Genomic DNA, 21,917 nt, shown 5'->3' with positions numbered 1-21,917 from the left:
AAGGAAGAGAGAGAGTAGAGAAAGAAAAAAGAGAAAAAATTTAAAGTGAATCCCACGTAAGAGTTTGTGTAGGAGAATTGTTTTATCTTATCTAACATAAGAAAAACAATCCTATATATATATATATATAGGGATATATTTTTCTTATGTTGTAGAAAAAAATTACCTCATGTTGTAGAAATAAAAGTATAAGTGGGACCCACATGTAAGAGGAGAGAGAGAAAAAAAGTGGTGGGACCCAACCCCTTTTTGTGTGTAGGAGAGATGTTTATCTCATGTAAAATGAGATAAACATAACCCATATATATATATATATATATATATATATATATATATATATATATATATATATATATATATATATATATATATTCAGTCACTGGACTGTTCAGTGAGTGAATTTGCACTATATTCTCCCGCGAGAATATAGTGCAAAAATATTACAATGGCGTTCTTCGGTGTTCTCCCGGGAAAATATAGTGCAAATATTTTTTGCACTATATTCTCGCGGAAGAATATAGTGCACTGGACCAAATTTACATCAAGTCACTTGATACTCACTAAGCCCATATATATATATATATATATATATATATATATATATATATATATATATATATAAGGGTTTTATTAATCTCATGTTAAAAGAGATAAGTTATCTCATGTCATAGAGACAAATTTGTGTGTTCTACTATCTGAAAAATAAAAATAAAAGAAAAGAAAAAGGTGACACAGTTATCGAAGGGTGTGTAGGAGAGAAAGTTGTCACATGTAGCATAAGAGTAGTTTTTCTCATATAAAAAAAAGAAGAGAAAAACTAGTCTTCAGCAAATTTGTGTGTTCCACCATCTGAAAAACAAAAAGAAAAGAAAAGAAAAAGGTGACACAATTATCGAAGGTGTGTAGGAGAGAAAGTTGTCACATGTAACATAAGAGTAGTTTTTCTCATATAAAAAAAAAAAAAAAAAAAAAAACTAGTCTTCAGCCACATGAGATGGTTTATTTTCCAATAGAGACATCGATTCTTGAGCTTTGTTTTCTTTTATTTTTTTATTTTATCACCATGTGGGTCCCACCACATGATTGTGAGAGTGACAGGAGATATCTTCTCTTCTATTGATGGAGATTAATAAAGCCCATAAAAAAAAGAAAAGTGTGTATCATTTTGAAGGACACAAAGTTGTGCCATTTTAAGTGAGAGAAAGAGATAAATCATGGGAGAGAGAATGGATCGAAAATTTTCTAAAGGTGTGGATCTCACCTCTCTGTGAGAGTGAAAGGATATAAAATGTGTCATTTAAAATACACACATTTTTTCTTATAAAAAATTGTGGATGGATTATATGGGGCCATGTAAAAAGAAGAATTACAAAAAAAACACATGAATTTCATATATTTATATATATATATATATATATATATATATATATATATATAAGAAATAAAATTTTGTTATATAATATGAAAGACATTAAATTCAATAACAAAACATATGTTTTCAGCCTCTATTTTTTTCTGTTATCCAAATTTCTTGATTCTTCATCTCCTATTTTTTGGTAATACAAAAGTATCTTTACATATTTTCCTCTTTAAAATTCAATACGACTTAGAAGTTAGTCTATGTACTAATAAGAAAAGGTGCATTAGAACTCATAGAAGTTATCTTTTTACATGCTCATATTTTTGGCATTATCAAATAAATGTAAATTATTTTTCATTTAAAAATTTATACCTCCATAATTTTTACTTGGTCAAGGGTTAAATTGTATGGGCATTAAGTTGATATGTGCCTGGAAACGAGAACAGAGGGAACATTTTACTGCCTCACAATTTTGAGTAGTTAGAAGTTTGAGGCTGAGATAGCAATATGAAAGATAAAGAGATAATAGCTTGTCGACCACACTTCGTTGGTTCTGTTGGAGGGAAATGAGGCCACACAGCAATCTCCTTTGTACTTATGTAGATTCCTTTTCAATGTTTGGCTGTATCCCAAAAGTTTGAAGCTGCTTACGTATGTTCCACCTGTGAGCACCGAGCTGTCACTGAGAATCGTGTTTATCTTCTTGATATTTTGTTTCTATATGTTCATTGCAAGTTCAGTTTCTACTTCTTTTATAGAAGGGAATACTTTCAAATTCTACTCCTATATGACACAAATTCTTTTCCAGAGTACAGTAGACTATGATATTTTAAAGTAATAGCATTTTCCATTGGTTATATCCGTCAACAAAGCTTTCAAGTAAATTATACTTTTGTACATTAAAAAGTCATCATAAATATTCCAGAGTCCCAGTAGAGATATGCAAATAATATTGAATTCCAAGAAACAAAGAGAGGGATCAGGGGGGAGGTCTTCGCTTACATTTTCTTGCGAAAGAAAAAGAAAAATGCAGAGTAATGTTGAGACATAAAAAAGCAGAATAACATATTCATATAAAAGCATGACAGTTAAAGATTGGGCGAATACAAATACAAAATTATCCAACAATTATCTGTATTTAATCCGCAAATTACGCAACTAAGAGAAAAGGAATGCCCCATCAATTACAACTTAACACCTTCAGTAATGCCAGGCTTGCAAGTTAATTACTTTCATGACCACAGCATCAAGGGCGAAACAGAAGCCATGAATTATCAGAACCATTCTCTCTTAATTTGATGATCGCTGGTCATACCAACAGGATAAAACAAGAGTCAAGAACCAACGTGATTAGCAGTTAAGGTTGTCAAGGAAAGAATAATAAATTTAATATATAGAGGAAAGAGAATAATTCATAAAAAATCCAAAAGTCTTAAAGAGACTGGAACAATGTTCCAAAGAGTCACCTGGGTACAGGCATTCTATGAATTACTGGAAACGCATCAAACTTAAACCAAATGGAAGAAAAAACTCCGGGCAAAGCGCCAAGAATTCATTTTTTTTCATTCACTATTCACCAATGGAACTCCCTTGAAAGAGCTACAAAATCTTGAAAATCATAGCTATAATTACCAAAAAAATCAAATACATTTCTAACTGCATCAACTAAGATACTTTATGGAGGGAGCAGTTGAATCCAATAAAATTGCAGAACTGACAATGTACACTTTCCTAAGTATGTCTATAGCGAGTGGGTAAATTTGTTTCTGTTTTCTAGACTTTCCCTATGTCAACACTTTGCTTGGCTCATCTTCAACGAGGGGTAGAAATCAAAAGGAAAAATTGGGCAAGACTCAATTTCATCCTGCACCGGATCTTCATATGCTTCAGCCACCTTGTTCAAGGATGTAAGTTCCAGTGTAGGGATGTTTCTCAGATCCACCACAGGACACCAAAAAGGGATCTGCAAGATCTTATTCCAATGGGTGGAAAAAAAATTCTAGAGAATATACAATAGCTGAAGCTGTGAAAATGCAGAGTGAAAGCCAGCCGCCAACACTCTTGTAATCAGCCACTCTGATCCCACATAGCTGGCTACTTTATACCTGAAGAGAAGCCTTGTCTTGAAGGAAACCCACCAGGCTGTGTCCTATGAGGTTTCTCACTAACAAAGCGTTTGTCCAATGGTCCAGCACCAAGGATCCCAAGTGAGTTAGGATCAGTAGTCCGGATTCCATTACTCATTGTTCTTTGAGGTGGCGGCTGACCCAGGAAATGATCATCACTTTCAGTTCGTTTTCTTCGTTTCCATGCCTCAGATTTCCCTACATTATTAACTGGTTCTGGCATTTGGTAGGTAGTCGTATTTTTTAATACTCTTTGCCTCTCGGTACTGCGAGGGAATGGGTTTCCATTTCTGCTAAATGAAATAGATGCTGACCCATTGACATGAGATGGGCCAACCCCTGCCTCATCTTCTTGCTCCTGTTTAAGTTTAGAATATATTTGATGAAGCCTCTCCCCAGAAAGATGCGAAAAGGTGGAGACATATTTCCAGAGTCGCACAGTCATTCCTGTAAATAAGCAAGAGAAAAATAATAATAATAATAATAATAATAATAACAACAACAACAACGTAGTAGAGAATCCTAAAACAAACTGGCTAACACCTTTTCTCCAAGAGGAAGTAGGAGACCAACAAAAAAAATGAAAGGATTCCAGACAAATGAACAATGCAGAAACCTCTCCATGAGGAAACTCACGAAATATTCAGAATGGAAAAAAGCACTTACTATCTTGCTTATAGGGTTCCTGTTCATGTTCTAACACAATTTGATCTATCCTTCGCCCAAGAAGCTGTAAATAGTTGCGTATTTTTGAAAGCACCTAAAATAGAGAGGGGGAAAGTAAATCGTGGAACATACATGAGATAGACACAATAAAAGAAAAGATGACCCCACTATAGGTGTACCTTTTCCTTGGGAAGATTGGCACTCGTTGTCTGCAACCTGTGAAGACGTTTCAAAGTTTTCATTTCTTCAACCATCACATCTTGACACCATTCCATCCATTTTACCTCCTTGAACTGCTCATATACTTCATCATTGTCGGACATTTCCCCCTCCTCTTTTATTATAGGTTCAACCTTGTGGGGTTTCTGAAGTCTATCCTTTCTCATTTGGACATTAACAGAACCCAATTTTTTCTTCTTCTCCTGTCCACGCAACAGTGAGATGTTCATCATATGCTCTCTCTCTTTCTTGGAAGGCTTCCGCGCAACTCTGCTATTGGCATGTTCTACACCAAGAACAGCAAGTTCCTAGACAGCAAGAAATATGAAGACATCATGGCAATTGATTCAACAAAGAATATAGCATCTATCAACAAATGAACGACTAAAGAAAGCACAAAAAGTTCAGTAGGTTGCGATCATAAATTGGTGGGATACAAAATGCAAGAAAGAGCCACCATATTATGATTGAGGACTAGGTGTTACTCCAAACCATATGATCCCAAATCTACTGTCTTTGATAAATGGAATCACAAAAAATCAGTGCTCAAAAATGGCAACTTCAACATTCCCCTTGGTAGACTAAAAAACCCAACAAATTGGTAAAACCTCATACGTCTAGGTCAATTTTTCCTGTCATGAGTAGAGATGTCAAGAGAAATGGATATTGCACGAATTAAGTCTAAAACAAAAATCAAAGCAATGCAAGACATTAGGGAGAAATTTTAAGTCCAAAAAGACTTAGTTTAAAACATTCAAGCAAAAAGAGAGAAGCATGCGTATAATCATATAGACATGATGATGGAAAACTGGACCAGAAATCTACTGTATGTATTAAAAGTATCCCTAAAATATTCCTCATTCTGATCAGTCTGAGAGCGAGATTGCACTCAGAGAAAGGATCAAAACAGGGGGGAAAATACATATAGCCCAAAAACTTTGAGGGGCTTGTTCCTCCTTCCCAAGTCCTCACTCAATCCTTGCCTGCCTCCCCCTTCCTTCCTTTCCCCCTGTATTCTCATTCCAATCAACCGAATTCCCTTATCTTCCCATTAATTTTTGCCAGTTCAACATTTTGTTATGCTTCAGAATAATAGTGTGTATATTCCCCTCAATTCACATTACAACCTCCCTGCTCAACTATGTTGCTTGTCTGCCTCCTATTGTCTTCTTTCTAGTATATACTTTAGCCATTTGGAGTCTGATACATCGAAACACTAATTACCAAATGATCTCATGAAAAGTAAATATGAGGTCTAGAAGAATAGGAAGCATGCAAAGGCATTAGAAAAAAAGAAAGGAAGAGGAAAGAAGGAATTAAAGATCCCTTAGCAGATTTGTGAATCGCATATACAGAAGAAACAAAAGAATATGATGCTGAAATTAGAATTCAAAGTAATAGCATACTTGCTCCAAAAGGGCACTAGCACGGTCTCTCAAATTTGGAGCTCGCGGCAAGAAAGTTTCATGGTGTTGAAGTTCTACTGGTGCAATTTTTCTCATAAGGCCAAGCTTTTCATCTAATCTAATATTTTCCCAATTCCCAAAACCATGGTAATGTATTCCTAGAAGCAATCTTGCATCATCAACTGCAAACAAGCAAAAGCAGATTTAGCAAAAGCAGCAATTAAGTCACTCGAAGAACTGCATAATACACCTACTAAGAGGATACACCTACTTTGATTCCATCCACAACCTTTGGACCAGTTTGCAGGTTTGAGATAACTTAAAACACGGAATTGTGCAATGGGATCTTCATATCGACTAATGCGCTTTGCTAGGAGTTGAAGTTCTTGGACACGGTTAAGTAGATCATTTGCCTTCACAGGGACACCAAAAAAATCCAGCAAAGGCCCCTGGATGCAATATAACATGTTATAAGCATCTAAGGAAGTAATGAGAATACAAATAACCATTTCCACACCTGCTTCAAGAGAACTTACTGTTATACTTATACCAACCTTTAGATCCAGGCTCCCAAGTTCCACTGCTTCCGTACAGCCATCAATCAGAGCATTGAAAAGTTCAGTCTGTGCTTCAGGTGGAGCTGCTCCAACCGTACCACCAACCTCAGCAACTATTAAGTCGATTTGGTTCTCATTCCCATATTTCATAACCTGATGATTTAATTGGGGATGAACATACATCAGCAAAATATTTATTGCCAAAGAAAATAACAAAATTGAAGCACATATAATTACACACATACACAAACAGCAAGCACAAGCTGATAAGATAAAACATCATCCTAGAAAAGGCACGAGAACAAGAAAAAGAAAAGGATATTCATTAACTCAAGGGAGCTGTAAATGCAATGTCAACACAACCTTTGGCTACAACCCACAGGGGGAACTAACAATCAACTCTATCCAAAAAAAGGAGCAAGGGAGAGATCTTAGATGCTGACAAGATATATCTAACCATCCACCTCCACCCCCACCCTTAAAGGTCAAGATCACTCTACTACAATAGAAATTAAAGAACAGGACCATGTGACCATAAAATACAAACAGCTCTGTAATAAACATAGCACACTCCCACAAACAAGGCAGACAATTCCAGGCACCATGAACTCCATTTGAGCTTGCTTAATTCACAGTCAAGCTTAGCCTGAGACTATCATTACACGTGTACATGTCCACATGAGTCTGTTATACAATTCTTTAAAAAAAGGAACACCAAATATTTATTGCTTCAGGCCAACAGACATGGAAATGCAAAATGTAACTTACGTTTATGTTAAACTGTATATTAGTAGCCAAACAAACTGATATAGGTTTCAAATTCAGTGCCACCTCAAGCTCATTTTAGCTCAGAAGCTTCACTGATCCAAGCATAAGCCAAAGGTTGAACCTCATATCCAACAGGATGAGTAGAATATGAAGATTCAATAATTCAGTTCTCTTCTGATCACCTACAACCATATGGTCCCACCTCGGGATTTAATCTTAACAACACAAGCTTCTTGCGAAGTTTAAATGCTGATCCTACAGCACCTAGTTAGCTACTTTTTCAAGCATGGCAGGGAGAAAATAGCATGCAACTGAGTATCAACAACATTCTAATCAATAAAATGCTTATAAGGTCTCGAATATTAGAGCATGCCAAAAGGAATAGGTTTTGTCTATAGGAAGTAACACTGAAACTTGCCAAAAGTAATAAAAATCTTACTGAACGAGAAAACCGGAGTGCATCTCTTTTAGATAAATTCCCATATGACCAATTTCTGACTTGGACAGATGCTCCCTCAATCATTGGTACTGCAGGAGCTGAGTAATCTGCTTTCCGACGTTTCTGAACTCGTTCAGGTGGTTCAGGTTCCTTCTTTTTTCTCTTAGTACATTTTTCAGATTGATTATCCTCTGCATAGCTTTTGATATTCCTGGCAGAACGTGGAGCAAGAGCTTCCTAAAAAAACAAAAAAAGAAAAGAAGGTAAGTAAAGGAAAAACATTTTAAGCATTGACTAAAACAAACATTACATGCCCATATAATTCGTAAAAACTCAAAAAACAAAATTGAAGAAAACAACATTAGAGACTTTTTTAAAGAACATATCTGCTGTAAATATTAGAATTATCTCTAGTTATAAATTGTAATAATTTCTTTCCTTTTTATTCTAAGGATTTCTTTCCTTTTTTAGTATTTGGTTTTATTCCTTTAAGCCAATGGCTTCTATATATTGTAACCTTTTGTTTGTATTCTACACAATAGCAATAATATTCACTCTTTCTTTCAAGTATATCTACAAAAAAGAACAGGATCAAACCTCTGCTTGGAATACAGCATCAGGCTTTATCCAACGACTCCAGAAACTTCCATCATCTTCATCATTGCAGAAATTGGCAACCTGCGGTTTAAAAATTAAAAAGAGAAACAACTAAGCAATTCCCTACCATATCCATATCTATCCTTTCCCCAATCTGAGAAATAAAATAAAAAATGATTAAAAAAATTCAAAATTAGAAAAACATAAACAACAGATTTCATGGTACTGTCTGCGTATCTTGCCTTAAATGCACCTAATAATTCATGACCTTGTTCTCCCTCAGCTTCCTTCTCTTCAACCTTCTCTGCTCTTTCAAGAATCTCATCAATATCCATACTTAAGAGTCGTTTCTTGCTTTCTTCATCATTTCTTTCTTCCTTAAAAAGTTCTTCTGCTCCAAATCGTAAGATTGCGGACAGCTCATTCTGTCATTTTAGAAGCAAATGTTTTGATACAGTAATTTTGCAATAAATTAAAAAAGAAAACACCAACATTGTGTAAATTAAAATGATTCAATGCAATTTATAAAATACATATGGAGACAATATCACCATAGTAGTTTTGTTATTTTATTATCTACAAAGACATCATATAGTACAATGGAAGCAAGCAAATGAGTATACAGTTTTCACAAATGTCCTTACTTTGTCAAAATAGCTTCCTCCTTTTTTGGCTTCTTTCCTCTCCAGTCTACCCTCTGCATTTAGTTTTTGAATCACCAAGTGATCCAGAACCTATAGAACGTGAAAATTATTGACCGCAGGGCATGTCAATAAGCATTTGAATGTAAACGCGAAGCAAATATATATACATATATATAAAAAAAATAGGATACCGGAGTAAGAGAGAAGAAACAAAAACAGCCATTGGATAGCCAGTGGTTCTGAACATACCATCTTCTTCTTAGCACGTTCCAGAATATCTTCCTCAACACTTTTGCTTGTCACAAATCTATATATGTTAACAACTTCTTGTTGCCCAATTCTATGAGCTCTACTCATTGCCTAAAAGATACATAGAAGTAAAAGTAAGTAACTAAATATTTTGCTGATTAATAATGAAATGAAATCAAATGCATACCTGCAGGTCATTTTGAGGATTCCAATCTGAATCAAATATTATGACAGTGTCTGCCGTGGCAAGGTTGATACCCAGACCTCCAGCTCGTGTTGAAAGGAGGAAGCAAAAATCATCACTACCAGGTGCATTGAAATGATCCATTGCCTGCTGTCGCAGCTCAGCTTTTGTACTGCCATCAAGCCTCTGAAATTGAAAGCCTCGAAGTGACATATACTCTGCTAGTATATCCAACATCCTAACCATCTGCATTACACCTCTGATAACTCAGTATCATCATAAATAATTCTTAAAGCATAATACATGTTTGCAAATTAAAGCAGACTAGGATGTTTAGAGGAAATAGCTAAAAGCTATTTATGATCTTTACAACCACCTCTTCATGAACCTTGTACAAGAAACAAGTCCTAAAATCAGTAACGAGAGATTTCAGACTTGAGAGACCAGCAATCATTTTTGCTCACACTGCAGAACTTCTTGCCATCTTTCTAATAGATCGATCAGTATTTTTATGAGCAGTAGATTTCTCCTACTCCATTAAATAAATTTTTGTCCTCTACTTCTTAGGTAGGGGAAAATTAGCTAGTGAAGTGTACCATTTTCAACCAGCATTTACTTCCCTGGCAAATTATATTGTACATAATAAACTAAATTATGCAGAAAAATGTGCCAAAGGTAACCCTGAATAGAAAAATGTGCAACCTCAAAACAATAAACTAAATTATGCAGAAAAAGTATGACGTAACATCCAGTACACCAGTTTCAACTTTTAACGACTAACCTGCGAGAAGATCAAAACACGATGCTTGGTTTCATGCAATTTAACAAGTAGCTTATCAAGTATAACAAGCTTGCCACTGCTAAAGACAATTCTCTCTAGTTTACTGTTGTCACTACTTCCTGAGTCCCCACCATAGCCATGGTCAGCACTTTCAAACAGGAAGGGATGGTTGCAACACTTCTTCAACTCCACCACAATATTTAGAAGAGAAACCTGAAATTTAGCAGAAAAAGAGTACATTTGAATTTAGTGAAGATATATTAAAAGGAAAGGATTCAGAAATATACATACAAATGACTGTTAGAAACACAAGATGGACATGTAACCTGATTCCCACGAACTCCTTTGTTCAAATTATGAAAGTTGCGTTCCAAAATCCACTTATAATACCTACATGAAAGAAAGCAGCAGCACGGATTTAGAAAGTGAACATACAGGAACAGCTTTTTTCAACAAAAAAAAGCCCCAGAACTAAAATTGCTCCTACTGTTTCTGAAGAGGAGACATTTCAATCCTAAGGATACGCTCAATTTTGGGGGGTAATGATTTCTCCACATCTTTGATAACTCTTCGAAGTATGTGAGGCCTCAATTCCATATGAAGATTCGCAAGCTAACATAAAATAATATATGCACATCAAATTACACTGAAAGACAAAAGTTAAGACCAAGGAAAATCAAGTAACTGGGAAATAAGTAAAGGGTATTGATGAAAACTTATACCTCATTCTCATTGAAAGAACTCAGATTCTTATAGTTTTGAACAAAATCATCCTTGCTATTGAACTTGTTAGGATCAAGAAAGTGGAGCAAAGCCCTACGAAACAGGAAGAAAGGGAGTGCGGGGGATTGTTATCCAAACAAAATAACAGATAACATAACCTGATTAGAAATCAATAAATTGGACATATACTAATAAACTACCAATCAAAGGTGTCTCCTGTTAAAAAATAAAAATAAAAATCACCCCGTATTTGTGAGCATGCACAAAAATGCATACTATTTTACACTAATGAATACAAAGATATGAAGAAGCATGTAGATGCACCTTGGATGGGTATGACTTCAGGAATGTCGATGTTAACTACTCCTATATTGTATGCAGAATAGTTAACCATGTAAGCTTTCAAGTGGCTAATGTAAATCATATACAAATATCATGTAAGTTATTTAGCCATGCACCAAGCAGTTAATTATAAGCATGTTCGGTTGCACCTTCACCAATAGAGAAGGAGAATCACGTAAATTAAATGTAATCAACATTCATTGACACTTGTCCATACAAGAATTAAGAACATTAAAAAATCTAACAAATCCACAAATGATGCAAGTTTCCTTCTGACAAGTCTAATGTAAAAGGAAAATGACAATAATACCATAGCTCTTCAACACTGTTTTGCAGAGGAGTACCAGTAATAAGCAACTTGTTCTTGGTGCTAAATTCCTAATAGATCAGCGCAAAAATAAACCATTATTAGAAAAAGATTAACCTCTATCATAATTAATAGCTCAACATTAAATTAAGAGGAAAGTCACATACTGAAAGAGTTGTGTACAACTGTGCCTCACTATTTTTTAGTCTATGAGCCTCATCTACCATCAGATAATTCCATTTGATCTTGGATAGAAAAGCCTTATCCTTCAAAACCACTTCATATGTAGTCAACAGCGCATTGAATTTTATTGGTTTTCCAGCCTTTTTATCATTATAAAATTCATATTGTTGACAAACCTGCCACAAAGATGCAAAGAAAAAAAAAACAAAAAACAAACACCAAAAATCATATAAAAGAATTGAAGACAAAAAAAAGCTTGCATGCTGACATTGATTACAAATTACACTATCTGCACGCAGATCATCACAAACAACAGTTTGATTCAAAGCTTATTAAGATTTTAACTATTAAAAAGTAGAATAAAATAGATAATTGCAATTGAAAGACAAAAATCAGAAACACATCCACTTACTGAGCTGAGCATAATTGTTAGAATAAAATTCTAACAATAATTTCCATATTTGTTTGTTCACCTACTTTTTATTGTATGACCATAGTCTTAAACCATAGTCAAGAAAAATGCTATCATCAGCACAAAAAGGCTAAAGAGATGTTGAACATAGAAACGAGTTAACATTTTAAGAATTGATGTAGTAAGGGACTACATCCTGCACCCCTTTAGATGTTATCTTGTTAGAGATATATAAAACCATTAATGTAGCTTCACCCACCAGCTTAAACTTTTGGATTGAAATGGTTCTTTATATAGTATCAGAGTCTCGGTATCACGGTTTGATCCTCACCGCCCCCCATTTAATTGATAATTAATCAAGTCTTATGGAGTTTCTTAACATAGGTAGATGGGCCTATGCATTGTCCACCCTTCAAGCCCAGTGGGCTCTCGTATGAGGGGGTGTGTTAGAGATATATAAAACTATTAATGTAGTCTCACCCACCAGCTTAAGCTTTTAAGTTGAAATGATTCTTTACATATCTCATTCAGAATACATTTCTGAATTAAAATTAAAATGCCTGTTGCTGAAATATATTACCTATCTGACAGATTTTTATAACTTCATTCACAAATGAACCAAAAAATCATAAAGAGATATATCTCACCTCTCGACTTGCACGAGTACCAACATATACAATAATATTCATATCAGGAAGCCACTTCCTGAATTCTTTGGCCCAGTTTGATAAAGTAGACAATGGTACAACCACAAGAAAAGGACCATGGATTTGCTGCGCATTCTGTACGAGGAACAAAAATACATGTATTTATTACATTGCAAAGGCATTTGTAACCAAACAGAAAATTGATACTACACCTGTAGAAAACCAAGCATTGATACTGACTGAACAGTTTTGCCAAGACCCATTTCATCAGCTAAAATGACATTTGTATCATTTCTCCAACTGCAAAAAGCAATAGACTAAGATTTAGAACACCCTAAAAAAAAAGGATACCTTAAAACATACATGCGTACATACACGCATACCTGTTAACAAGAAAATTCAGACCCTCAAGTTGATAATCGCGAAGCTTTCCACCCTTCAACCATTCAGGTTGTTCCTCAAGCTTCCGCAAACTTGCTAAACATCACAACCACAGATTAAAATCAGAATTTACACAGATAATAATAAAAAATAAAAAATAAAACCACTCTCCATTATCTGACTAGCGAGTGTGGGGTGGAGGTAATCCTTGTACGCAGCCTTACCCTTGCATAATTGCAAAGAGGCTGTTTTCTGGATTCGAACCCATAACCTTTCAGTCATGAAAGAACAATTTTACCACTGCTCTGATTTGCCCTCTTATAATTTACACATATAATATTACATTATTTTGTACATGAAATGATGAAATTTGAACGAATTTAAAACTGTATTAAAAAAAAAAAAAAAAAAAAACTAAAGGAAATAGGCTTTAGAAGACAGGAATCAGAAACAAAAGGATATAATTGCAAAATGTTCACCCCTCATATTTGAGCCAAAATAATCATAAGCTTTTCAATCAATTCTATTAAAACGTAATTTCAGAATGGACAGATAAAAAAAAAATTTATTTGCTAATAATCTGATTTATGATTAAAAAGTAAGACAAGTCAGTTTTTCCCAAAATAGAAAAAAAAATTACATTCTCTACGGAAATACAATACCCTGTTATAACCACATCTTCAAAACGTGTAAAATAAATTGGTGGCACATAAATCACTAATAAAAAGATTTAGACCTATATCTATAAGGGTTTATCAGCTACACAGTTTATCTTATGCAATCACTTGAAATTTGCGGTTTTGCATATTAAAAATTAACATTTTAATAACCTACTAAGTACAAGAAGAGTATAAAAGAATTTTATTAGAAAATAATAAAAGGGACAGAAAAAAGCAATGGAAGATATATTTTCCTAAGAGAAACCAAAATGACAAAACCAGGCAAAAGGCACAGCCACAATCCAATGGCTTTCATACAAGAATATAGCATTTAACAAAAAAAAAAAAACCCATAGACCAATCATATCCCATCCTGCTCCTATATTTAAAAGTGAAGAGGTGCCATTTAAACAATGACCCTATTTAGAAATAGAATCAAGTAAATCAAGACAAAGAAATCTCTCATGATATGCACAAAACAGTAGCAGATTTCTTCTGTACTACACATTATTTTCACGTCTAGCCTTCGAATCCAGGCAGACATGAAAGAGAGCTACACAGTGATACAGCACAATTGGTAAAATTGTACCAAATACTGTAGGTCATTTGTTTTGTAAATTAACCCAAGAACTTAGAAGATACATTCTAGGTGAATGATAAGAGCATAAACAGCATTGCACCAATAACCATGTCAAGTATAAACAAAAGGATATGTGGAAATGTTCTACTAAATTTTATTGAAAAAAGATTATTGCCATACTCAAGCTTAAACAGTATTTAAAAGATACCAACCTTTGCTCTTCTTACGCTGGGAATCTACCATTTTTCCTTGAACGGACATTGCATCTTCACGAGCCTGTTCATATATGGCATAACAAAAAGTTTACTATTGAAAAATATCCCAATTATCATATATAAATCTTCTGTGTATTGCACACCACTAATAAACAGAAATACAACAAAAACAACAACCGGGGGGGTTCGCCATTTTTCCTAATCTGCCACCCAATCTAGTCAAATAATAAGCGTGCATGAACACGTTCCCATTTTTATTCTTTATTTCCATTCCATATAATGAACCCGAAGCCCAACAATACAAATTGAGAGAAATAAGAAAAAGATTTTTTTTTTGCTTTTCTGTTCCCTAGCACACTATTCATTAAATGCATACATCCTAGAATCTGTTATCAGGATAAAATACGCATTATTTATTAAATACGTATTCATTCTCAATGGAAATAGAAATAAATTGTTTTATCAAACACATTTTTTCCCCAAAAATGCTTCTTAAGCACAAAAATAAAAAAAATAAAAAATTATTTCTCTCCAAAAACAGATCATCCAAAGAACATAATGGTTGTCATGCACACCCTAAACTTTCCAAAACCAACACTCTAATGAGAACAAAAAAATAAAGTGAAATAGAGAGCTACCTTATACTCATCAATAGCATGTTGAGCAAATGCGATATCGACGTCCTTTTCCCTAGTACAATATAAACAAACTTAAGGGTGGAAATTTACATAGTACAAATGAAACTGCATAGACATCGAATAACTGCAAAAGGTAACATAATACTTAGAAAGGACCTAAAAGTCTAAAATAAAACACAAAGAACAAACAATGAATAGCGATCAACCCATTCTCCTTTCTAATATGAAAACACTGGATTCACAGAAAATGAAGAAAAAATAAATCATAACTAAATCTTTAGTGTAGTGTACTGTGTACCAAGTCGCTTCAGCATAAGATAGTCCTTGCCACTTGACCAAGTATTCTGGAATAACATTGCCAGAATTATCTTTGCTGATTCTATGTGAAATTATTCTTTCCACCTGAAAATGCAAATAACAATCCAATAAGGAATATGTATGAGATAAAAAGAAAAAGGAAACACCGAAAGTAATGAAAAGCAGGGAAGCAAACCTGACTGTTTTGCTTGATAATATCTAAATCCATCTCCTTACTCACATCATTGACCTCAATCTGGCATACAGCAACAAGAAATGATTAAAAAGTAAACACTAATAAATAATATTAAGATATTAAGTGAATATATCTTTTATTTAAAAGTAAATTATCATAGTACAAGAGTGAACCAATATTGGGTTATTTACAGAGAGGGATGGAAAAAATTACGGAAAACCGAACAATTATACAATATATGCCTTATGTAACATGTTGGGATTATTTAGCAACTACGTTCACAGAAGCAATAACTGTAAACGGACCGGAACAGTTGGGAAATATTCAATATATATATATATATATATATATATATGTTTCAACTCAAGACGCATTAATATACAATCTTTTTCTTTCATGAAGCAGCTACAAAAATTAATAGGTTATAAGTGAAAAAATAAAGTGAAAAATCAAAACGAGAATAACATGAAGATGTAAGAAACACCTCAGAAAGTGAGGATGAGTGACCAATGAACCACAATGTATAGCACAAAAATTAGATCTTTCACCAAAAGTGATTACACCAGGACGGGTAACATGCAAATAATAGCATTATAAAAACAAAAGCCAGGTTAGGCAGTTTGTTAAGCAGACTTTCGACAATTAGTGGAGTGAAGTGGTCAACTATTTGTTCCAAATAAATTTCTGCAAAATTTTCTGCAGTATTTATAGTCTTAGACCTATTAAAAGAAACAGAACATCCAAAACAAAGTCTTCAAATAGGGCAATTCAAATATTTACCTCCTCTCTTGATATTGTCCTCCTGTACCTGACAAAGTCCATTATCTTCTTTGTATAATTCAAAACCTTCTTAAAACCACTGAGCTGCAATCTCACATAGACAAAATGAATTACACTTTGGCCAGACAGAAATGAAAAAAAACCTCAAAAAATATGAGAGATTAAAATAACCAAAACAATAAGAAGCAGAGTTATCATAATAACGAGAGAGAGAGAGAGAGAATAGTAAAAGCAAAACTCTGATTAATGCACAAGAAACAAAAAAAATGAATTATCATACATTTTGCAGCTCGGTGAAAGACTTCCACTGACAGTGCAAATGTGATTGCCCTTTCCATTTTATTAAAAATTCCATTTCATTCCAATCAAATTCAGAATCAAACAAGTGACTCATTAAAACAGGTTCTGTTGATCTATTATTCCTTTGAGCATCTTCAGCCGTGCCCTTCGGCTGATGCCAAAGCACCTTTTCAATGTAGTCCCCATCGTCCTCATCAATTTCTTCCTGAAGAATATTTAAAAGAATCACATCAGTAGAGATAAATCAAAAGTATACATTGAGTAAATAGGTGGTATCATTGCAACTTAACAAAGTAACATCCTACACTCCTAACAGCAAGCTATTCCCATATAAAATAATAACTTTGCTCAGGAACCAAAAATTCTTCTGCACAAATCATCACTGCTAGATCAGAGTATGTATGCCGATCCTTTGACAGATATATAAACTAGATTTAAAGAAGGCACCTACAAAAATATGACATGTATCCACTCCATAGTCCACACACCAACAATTCTATAATCCTTCCAGAGAGATAGACTGGGGAAATCTCAAACATTGAAGCCAATGCTACTGAAATGACCCTCTTTAGAATAAGCTACGTGAAGTAATCAACAAAACTCATGATTTAGATCTCTCCACCACAATACCAAAAATAAACAATAAAAAAATCTTTAACAAATTGCAAACAAACACTAATGGTTCTTCACCAAGGAAGTGGCCATAAACCAATCTCTTAAATAAAGTGTTCAAATTCATAAGTCTTTCTTCAAGCCAGGAAAGACATACTCATTCATTCCCTGATCTCTCACTCAAAGGCAATACACAGGGTAAAACTTACCACTTCCTTACCTACATCCTTAAGAATTCTCAATCTTCTACATATCAATTAAAAACAAGCCTTTAGTGGATTTGTTCCAATACTCTTTAGTAAATTGCCTTATAAATTTAATAATCCTATCTAAATTTGTTGCACAATATTTTCATGCTAATAACATCCCTTCATCTCGCAATAATGAAAATAAAATGAAGACATAATAGTAGATAACTCAATAACCATCACTTCATCACAATGTAATCCATTTTCTAATTCTTTCCATCACATTGAAACTGAAACTGAGGAACAGAAAATAATTCTTTGCAGATTTCAATCGCATTCAATCCAACCTTATAGTCCTACAAAATTTATTAACCTGAACTCATAAGTTGTATAATCCCCCATCAACCATCCCAAAAAAGAGCAAACACACATCTCAAGAGGGCCAAGGAGGTGGTCAGAACATGCTAGCTATAAATATAAAAATTATTGGAACAAACTTGTTTGTAGTGCTTGGTGTGTCCCCTTATAATTTGGAACAGTTTTTGCTGGTTAGGTTTAAAGGTGATTTGCAAAAAGTAGGCAAAAAAATTTGGCCAATGTGCAGTTTATGCAGTCCATTGACACATCTGGCTGGAGACAAACAAATGCAATTTTTGGGCATCTCTCTACATCTCAATTTCATATAGGATTGTGTTTTTGGCCCCTTTATTGTGATCTGCTAATGGTTGTTTCAATGGAGCTGAGTTTTCCCTCTCTACTTTCTGATAAATCATTTTTCTATCAAATAACATATATATGTTAAATGTATCCCTTTCAAATAAACACATAAGTTCCACATAATATACTTCAAAAAGATGTGAAAAAAAAAAGGCAAGTCTAATCAGTAGTCATTTGCTATGTAATCTAAATCAGCCTTTGGATATCATGTTATCTATGTGAGAATTAACAATTAACATTGACGAAGTTTTAGTTGATACACAAACTCAAAAGCATTTACACCAAAATATAGATACCCAAATAGATAGTAAGTAGAAATCATGCTTAAATGTTTAAAATGAAGGTTATACCCTTTGGGACTTTTTCTTCTTGCCTTCATCAGCTTCTTCACTTTCTTCACTTTCAACATATGATGCCTTCCTAACTGTCCTACTAGAAGTGCGAACCTCACTGTTGCGCATCGAAAAACTTGTGGCTGCAGAAGAGCGACCATTATTCTTACGGACATGAACACCTCTCTTTTTTGGTCTCTTGAAATCCTCGTCACTATCACTGTCAGAATCCTCTGCTGTTGACTCATTGTCTTCAAAAGATGATTTAACTCTTCTTTGCCGGCCAGATGCAGCATATGCTTTGCGATCTCTGGTAGATTTTATGCTTTGTCCAACCTTACCTCGTTGCCTTCCCTTTGGTTTTTTAGCATAGAAAGATTCATCATCATCTGAGAAATCTAAATTTTCATCACTATCATCATCTACATCCAAGCCTTCACCTTCCCAATCTTTATCCTAGAACAACAGTTAAACCATTCAATAGTCAGAAATATCCTCCACAAAACCAATGCATACTAACTTCAAAAATAACAGTAAAGCAACATTTGACCTCTAATGAACATACAACCCCTTTGCCCAGCCAAAAAGAATTAAGATATTGCAAGCAATTACTAGATAAAAAACCATTGTTGCAAATGATATAGAACTCGGTAACTACAATAACTATAAACAAACAACCTCGTTAGCAGCACGACCACTTGTGACAGGCTCAAAGTCTGCATCATCAGGATCATCTTCTGTAAATTTTTAACAAAAACAAAAAATTAAAAAAATGCATCACAAGAGTTCATCACTAATCACAACCAGGTAACAAGGGCTAGGCCATGGCCAATTTTAAGAGCAGTACTTTATGCTTACAAAAAAAATTAAATACAATGTTTAACATACCATCTGCTTCATCCTCTTCTTCATAGTCAGCATCACCATCATCATTATCATCATCACCGTCATTATCTTCAGCATCATCTGAAATCCTAGATTTCCTATGCACAGTTCTATTTACAGTAGTAGACATCCGTTGAGGCCATGAATTTGATTCAGTGGGCTTATGAACCCCTCTGTAATGCAACGAGTCACTCTGCTCTTCCCCATCCTGCTCATAATATTCATCAGACAACATCTCTTCAGCAGGAACATCAGAATGGCCTCCTGGATCTTCTCCTGCCTCCTTTGGTCCATCATCATCTTCTGAGTTCAATCTTCTCCCTCTTCCATCCAATGAATTATCTTCAGACCCATCTGCATTTCTATAATCTGATCCACTTTTTGATTCCTGCCCAGATTCAGAACCATTTTGAGCGCACATAGGCCCGCAATCCTTCCAAAATGTTGAACCCCACCTTCCGACCGTAGCTGTTTTACTACCAGAAGTCTGTAAGTTTGGTTCTCTCATAACATCTCCATCATCAGCTATTGCCTCATTTCGAAGTCTACTGGGACCATCTGGTTCACCATCACTCTCATTCTGTGCCTCCATGTTCATATCAAATTCTTTCTCACTGGAAGTTGCATCAGTACATTCATTACCTACTGATCTATGGACTCTATTAGCATTCTGTCCTTGACCTTTATCTTCCATGACACCATGTGAGACTGTATCAATTAAAAAGTTCCTAAAGAAAGCCATCCTTTAATGTATGACTAACTTACAATTTCTTTACTTCAATCTCCTCGCTGTAAGAGTGATTAAGCATAATAATAATTAAAAAAAAAGGTACCATTAAATGTCACTTGCTACTTTTATCATCTTCTGTCTCCACAAAACCTGAACAACGGAAGAGCACTAAATGGTCAGTAGGATCTTGAAATATGCTCAGCTCGTGCAATCAATAACACATTGATATACTACACAACAACGCAAGTTATACTAAATAACAAAATTAGAAATCCCTGACTACAACCCTCCAAGAAGTTAAAAAAGACTTAGAGAAAAAGCATAGAACCAATTTACATCCTACACAATATTTTTATAAATATATATTTACAAAACCACCAAGCATGCTCAGTTGTTAACAGTCAAATTACTGTTCAACAATCAGTGACATTATCGAGTTCAAATTCCTTTACAAATCACTGGTTGATGAGTGAGTTAAAATTCCCAAGCTATTTACTTCCACGCATTATCTGGCAACCATGTAATTGGCAAGTGGAAATGAAATCAAAAACCAGGTTTCAGGTTGAATTCAAGTAGGACTTGAACCTGGTAAGGCAAAATCGATTTTAAGTTTCAAATTATGGATTAAAAACAGTCCTATCTGCATTAAACCAAGTTCCCAACGGACTACATTAATCAACGAATGTAGGCACTGCTTCAAATGAGTGTCTAGTCCAACGGTCAAAACTGAATTCCATTAAAACCCATATTTTTGCCAAATTCAATTTAACCAACGTGCAATGCACAAATTCATCAACCCCGAATCAAAAACAAGTTAATTTCCCAAAAGCAACGGCAAATCAATCGAACGGAGAAAGCAACGGATCAACAAGCAAACTGTAAGAAGCTCATCACTAAAACCTCTAAGGCTTGGAGAACGCGACCTCCCAAACAAAAAGACCGACCTAAATCCGCTATCACAAACCTAAATCCGAAACCGAATCACTACGCAATGAGCGAATCCATGCGATGAAGATGGATGAGCTAGCGGCTCTCACCTTTCCACCTACATGAAGCGAAACGTAGTTCCGCCAATTTTGTTCGAATGAAAGGAACCGCGACGACCGACGAAGCACGGTTTAATAATCGTGCGCACCTCCTCCTCTGACGAGGACTCACCGGAAACAGAATCGCCGACGGCGAATATCAAAAGAAAAGTGGAGAACACAAAAATCGGTTGTGAGATTCGAAATGATGAAGAGGTGGCGCCGAAAATCGCCGGTTGCGGCGGAGGCGGCGGCGGAGGGTAACGTCCGATTTAGAGAGGAATACGACGAGGCGATTTGGATTAATCGACGTCGATGTGCAGATGAAACGAAGTCTTTTCCCTTTTTTTTCTTTAGAGGGAGACACGCGGAGAAAAAATATATAAATAAAATTTACCAAAATATTATATTTATTATGAGAATAACATCTATCCTTTTAAAGGATATAAACTTATATCATTTTAGATCTTAACCGTTGATTTTCATCCATCAACAGTTATAATTTATTAGATTAAAATTATTAATTAATTAATAATAAATTTGACCCATTAAGTTTGACTCAATAGATTATAACCGTGGATGGACGGAATTCAACGGTTAAAATAAAAAAGAATATTAATTTATATTTATTATTTATTTTAATCTACAATCTCTTATAATTTTTTATTTTAAAAGTATTTTTCCCTCATATTCACATGAAATTAAAAAATAAAAAATTAATAAGACTCATCCCTTTTTATATGAAAATGAAAAAAAAATAACAAAAATATTT

General features: G+C 34.5%; 1 protein-coding gene across 2 annotated transcripts; it reads right to left on the bottom strand.

Moving 5' to 3' along the window:
- Positions 1 to 2,770: 2,770 nt before the first annotated feature.
- On the bottom strand, positions 2,771 to 21,481 carry LOC133288946 (protein CHROMATIN REMODELING 5-like). 2 transcript variants are annotated; one of them, XM_061486785.1, is made up of 31 exons: positions 21,158 to 21,481; positions 19,394 to 20,270; positions 19,184 to 19,242; positions 18,524 to 18,961; positions 16,637 to 16,861; positions 16,357 to 16,440; positions 15,577 to 15,636; positions 15,382 to 15,485; positions 15,084 to 15,135; positions 14,443 to 14,506; positions 12,994 to 13,087; positions 12,823 to 12,910; positions 12,611 to 12,745; positions 11,536 to 11,727; positions 11,372 to 11,439; positions 10,719 to 10,812; positions 10,484 to 10,608; positions 10,323 to 10,386; positions 9,997 to 10,209; positions 9,219 to 9,461; positions 9,032 to 9,142; positions 8,783 to 8,872; positions 8,381 to 8,563; positions 8,139 to 8,219; positions 7,542 to 7,778; positions 6,314 to 6,487; positions 6,049 to 6,226; positions 5,778 to 5,959; positions 4,332 to 4,679; positions 4,153 to 4,246; positions 2,771 to 3,933 (listed from the first exon to the last, which is right to left on the bottom strand). In XM_061486785.1, exons 2-31 carry the CDS (start codon positions 20,130 to 20,132, stop codon positions 3,455 to 3,457), a joined length of 5,298 nt encoding a protein of 1,765 aa, XP_061342769.1. In that variant the 5' UTR covers positions 20,133 to 20,270; positions 21,158 to 21,481; the 3' UTR covers positions 2,771 to 3,454. The 2 variants fall into 2 exon arrangements, with proteins under 2 accessions (XP_061342769.1, XP_061342770.1); XM_061486786.1 differs by having other exon boundaries at positions 6,332 to 6,487.
- Positions 21,482 to 21,917: the final 436 nt, after the last annotated feature.

Source organism: Gastrolobium bilobum, unplaced genomic scaffold (assembly GCF_033153095.1).
Source record: "Gastrolobium bilobum isolate Gb01-03AN ecotype WA unplaced genomic scaffold, APGP_CSIRO_Gbil_v1 utg6815, whole genome shotgun sequence".
NCBI classification, from domain to species: Eukaryota; Viridiplantae; Streptophyta; class Magnoliopsida; order Fabales; family Fabaceae; genus Gastrolobium; species Gastrolobium bilobum.
Note: the sequence above shows the minus strand (reverse complement) of the source record. Positions and strands in the feature narration are given on the sequence as shown.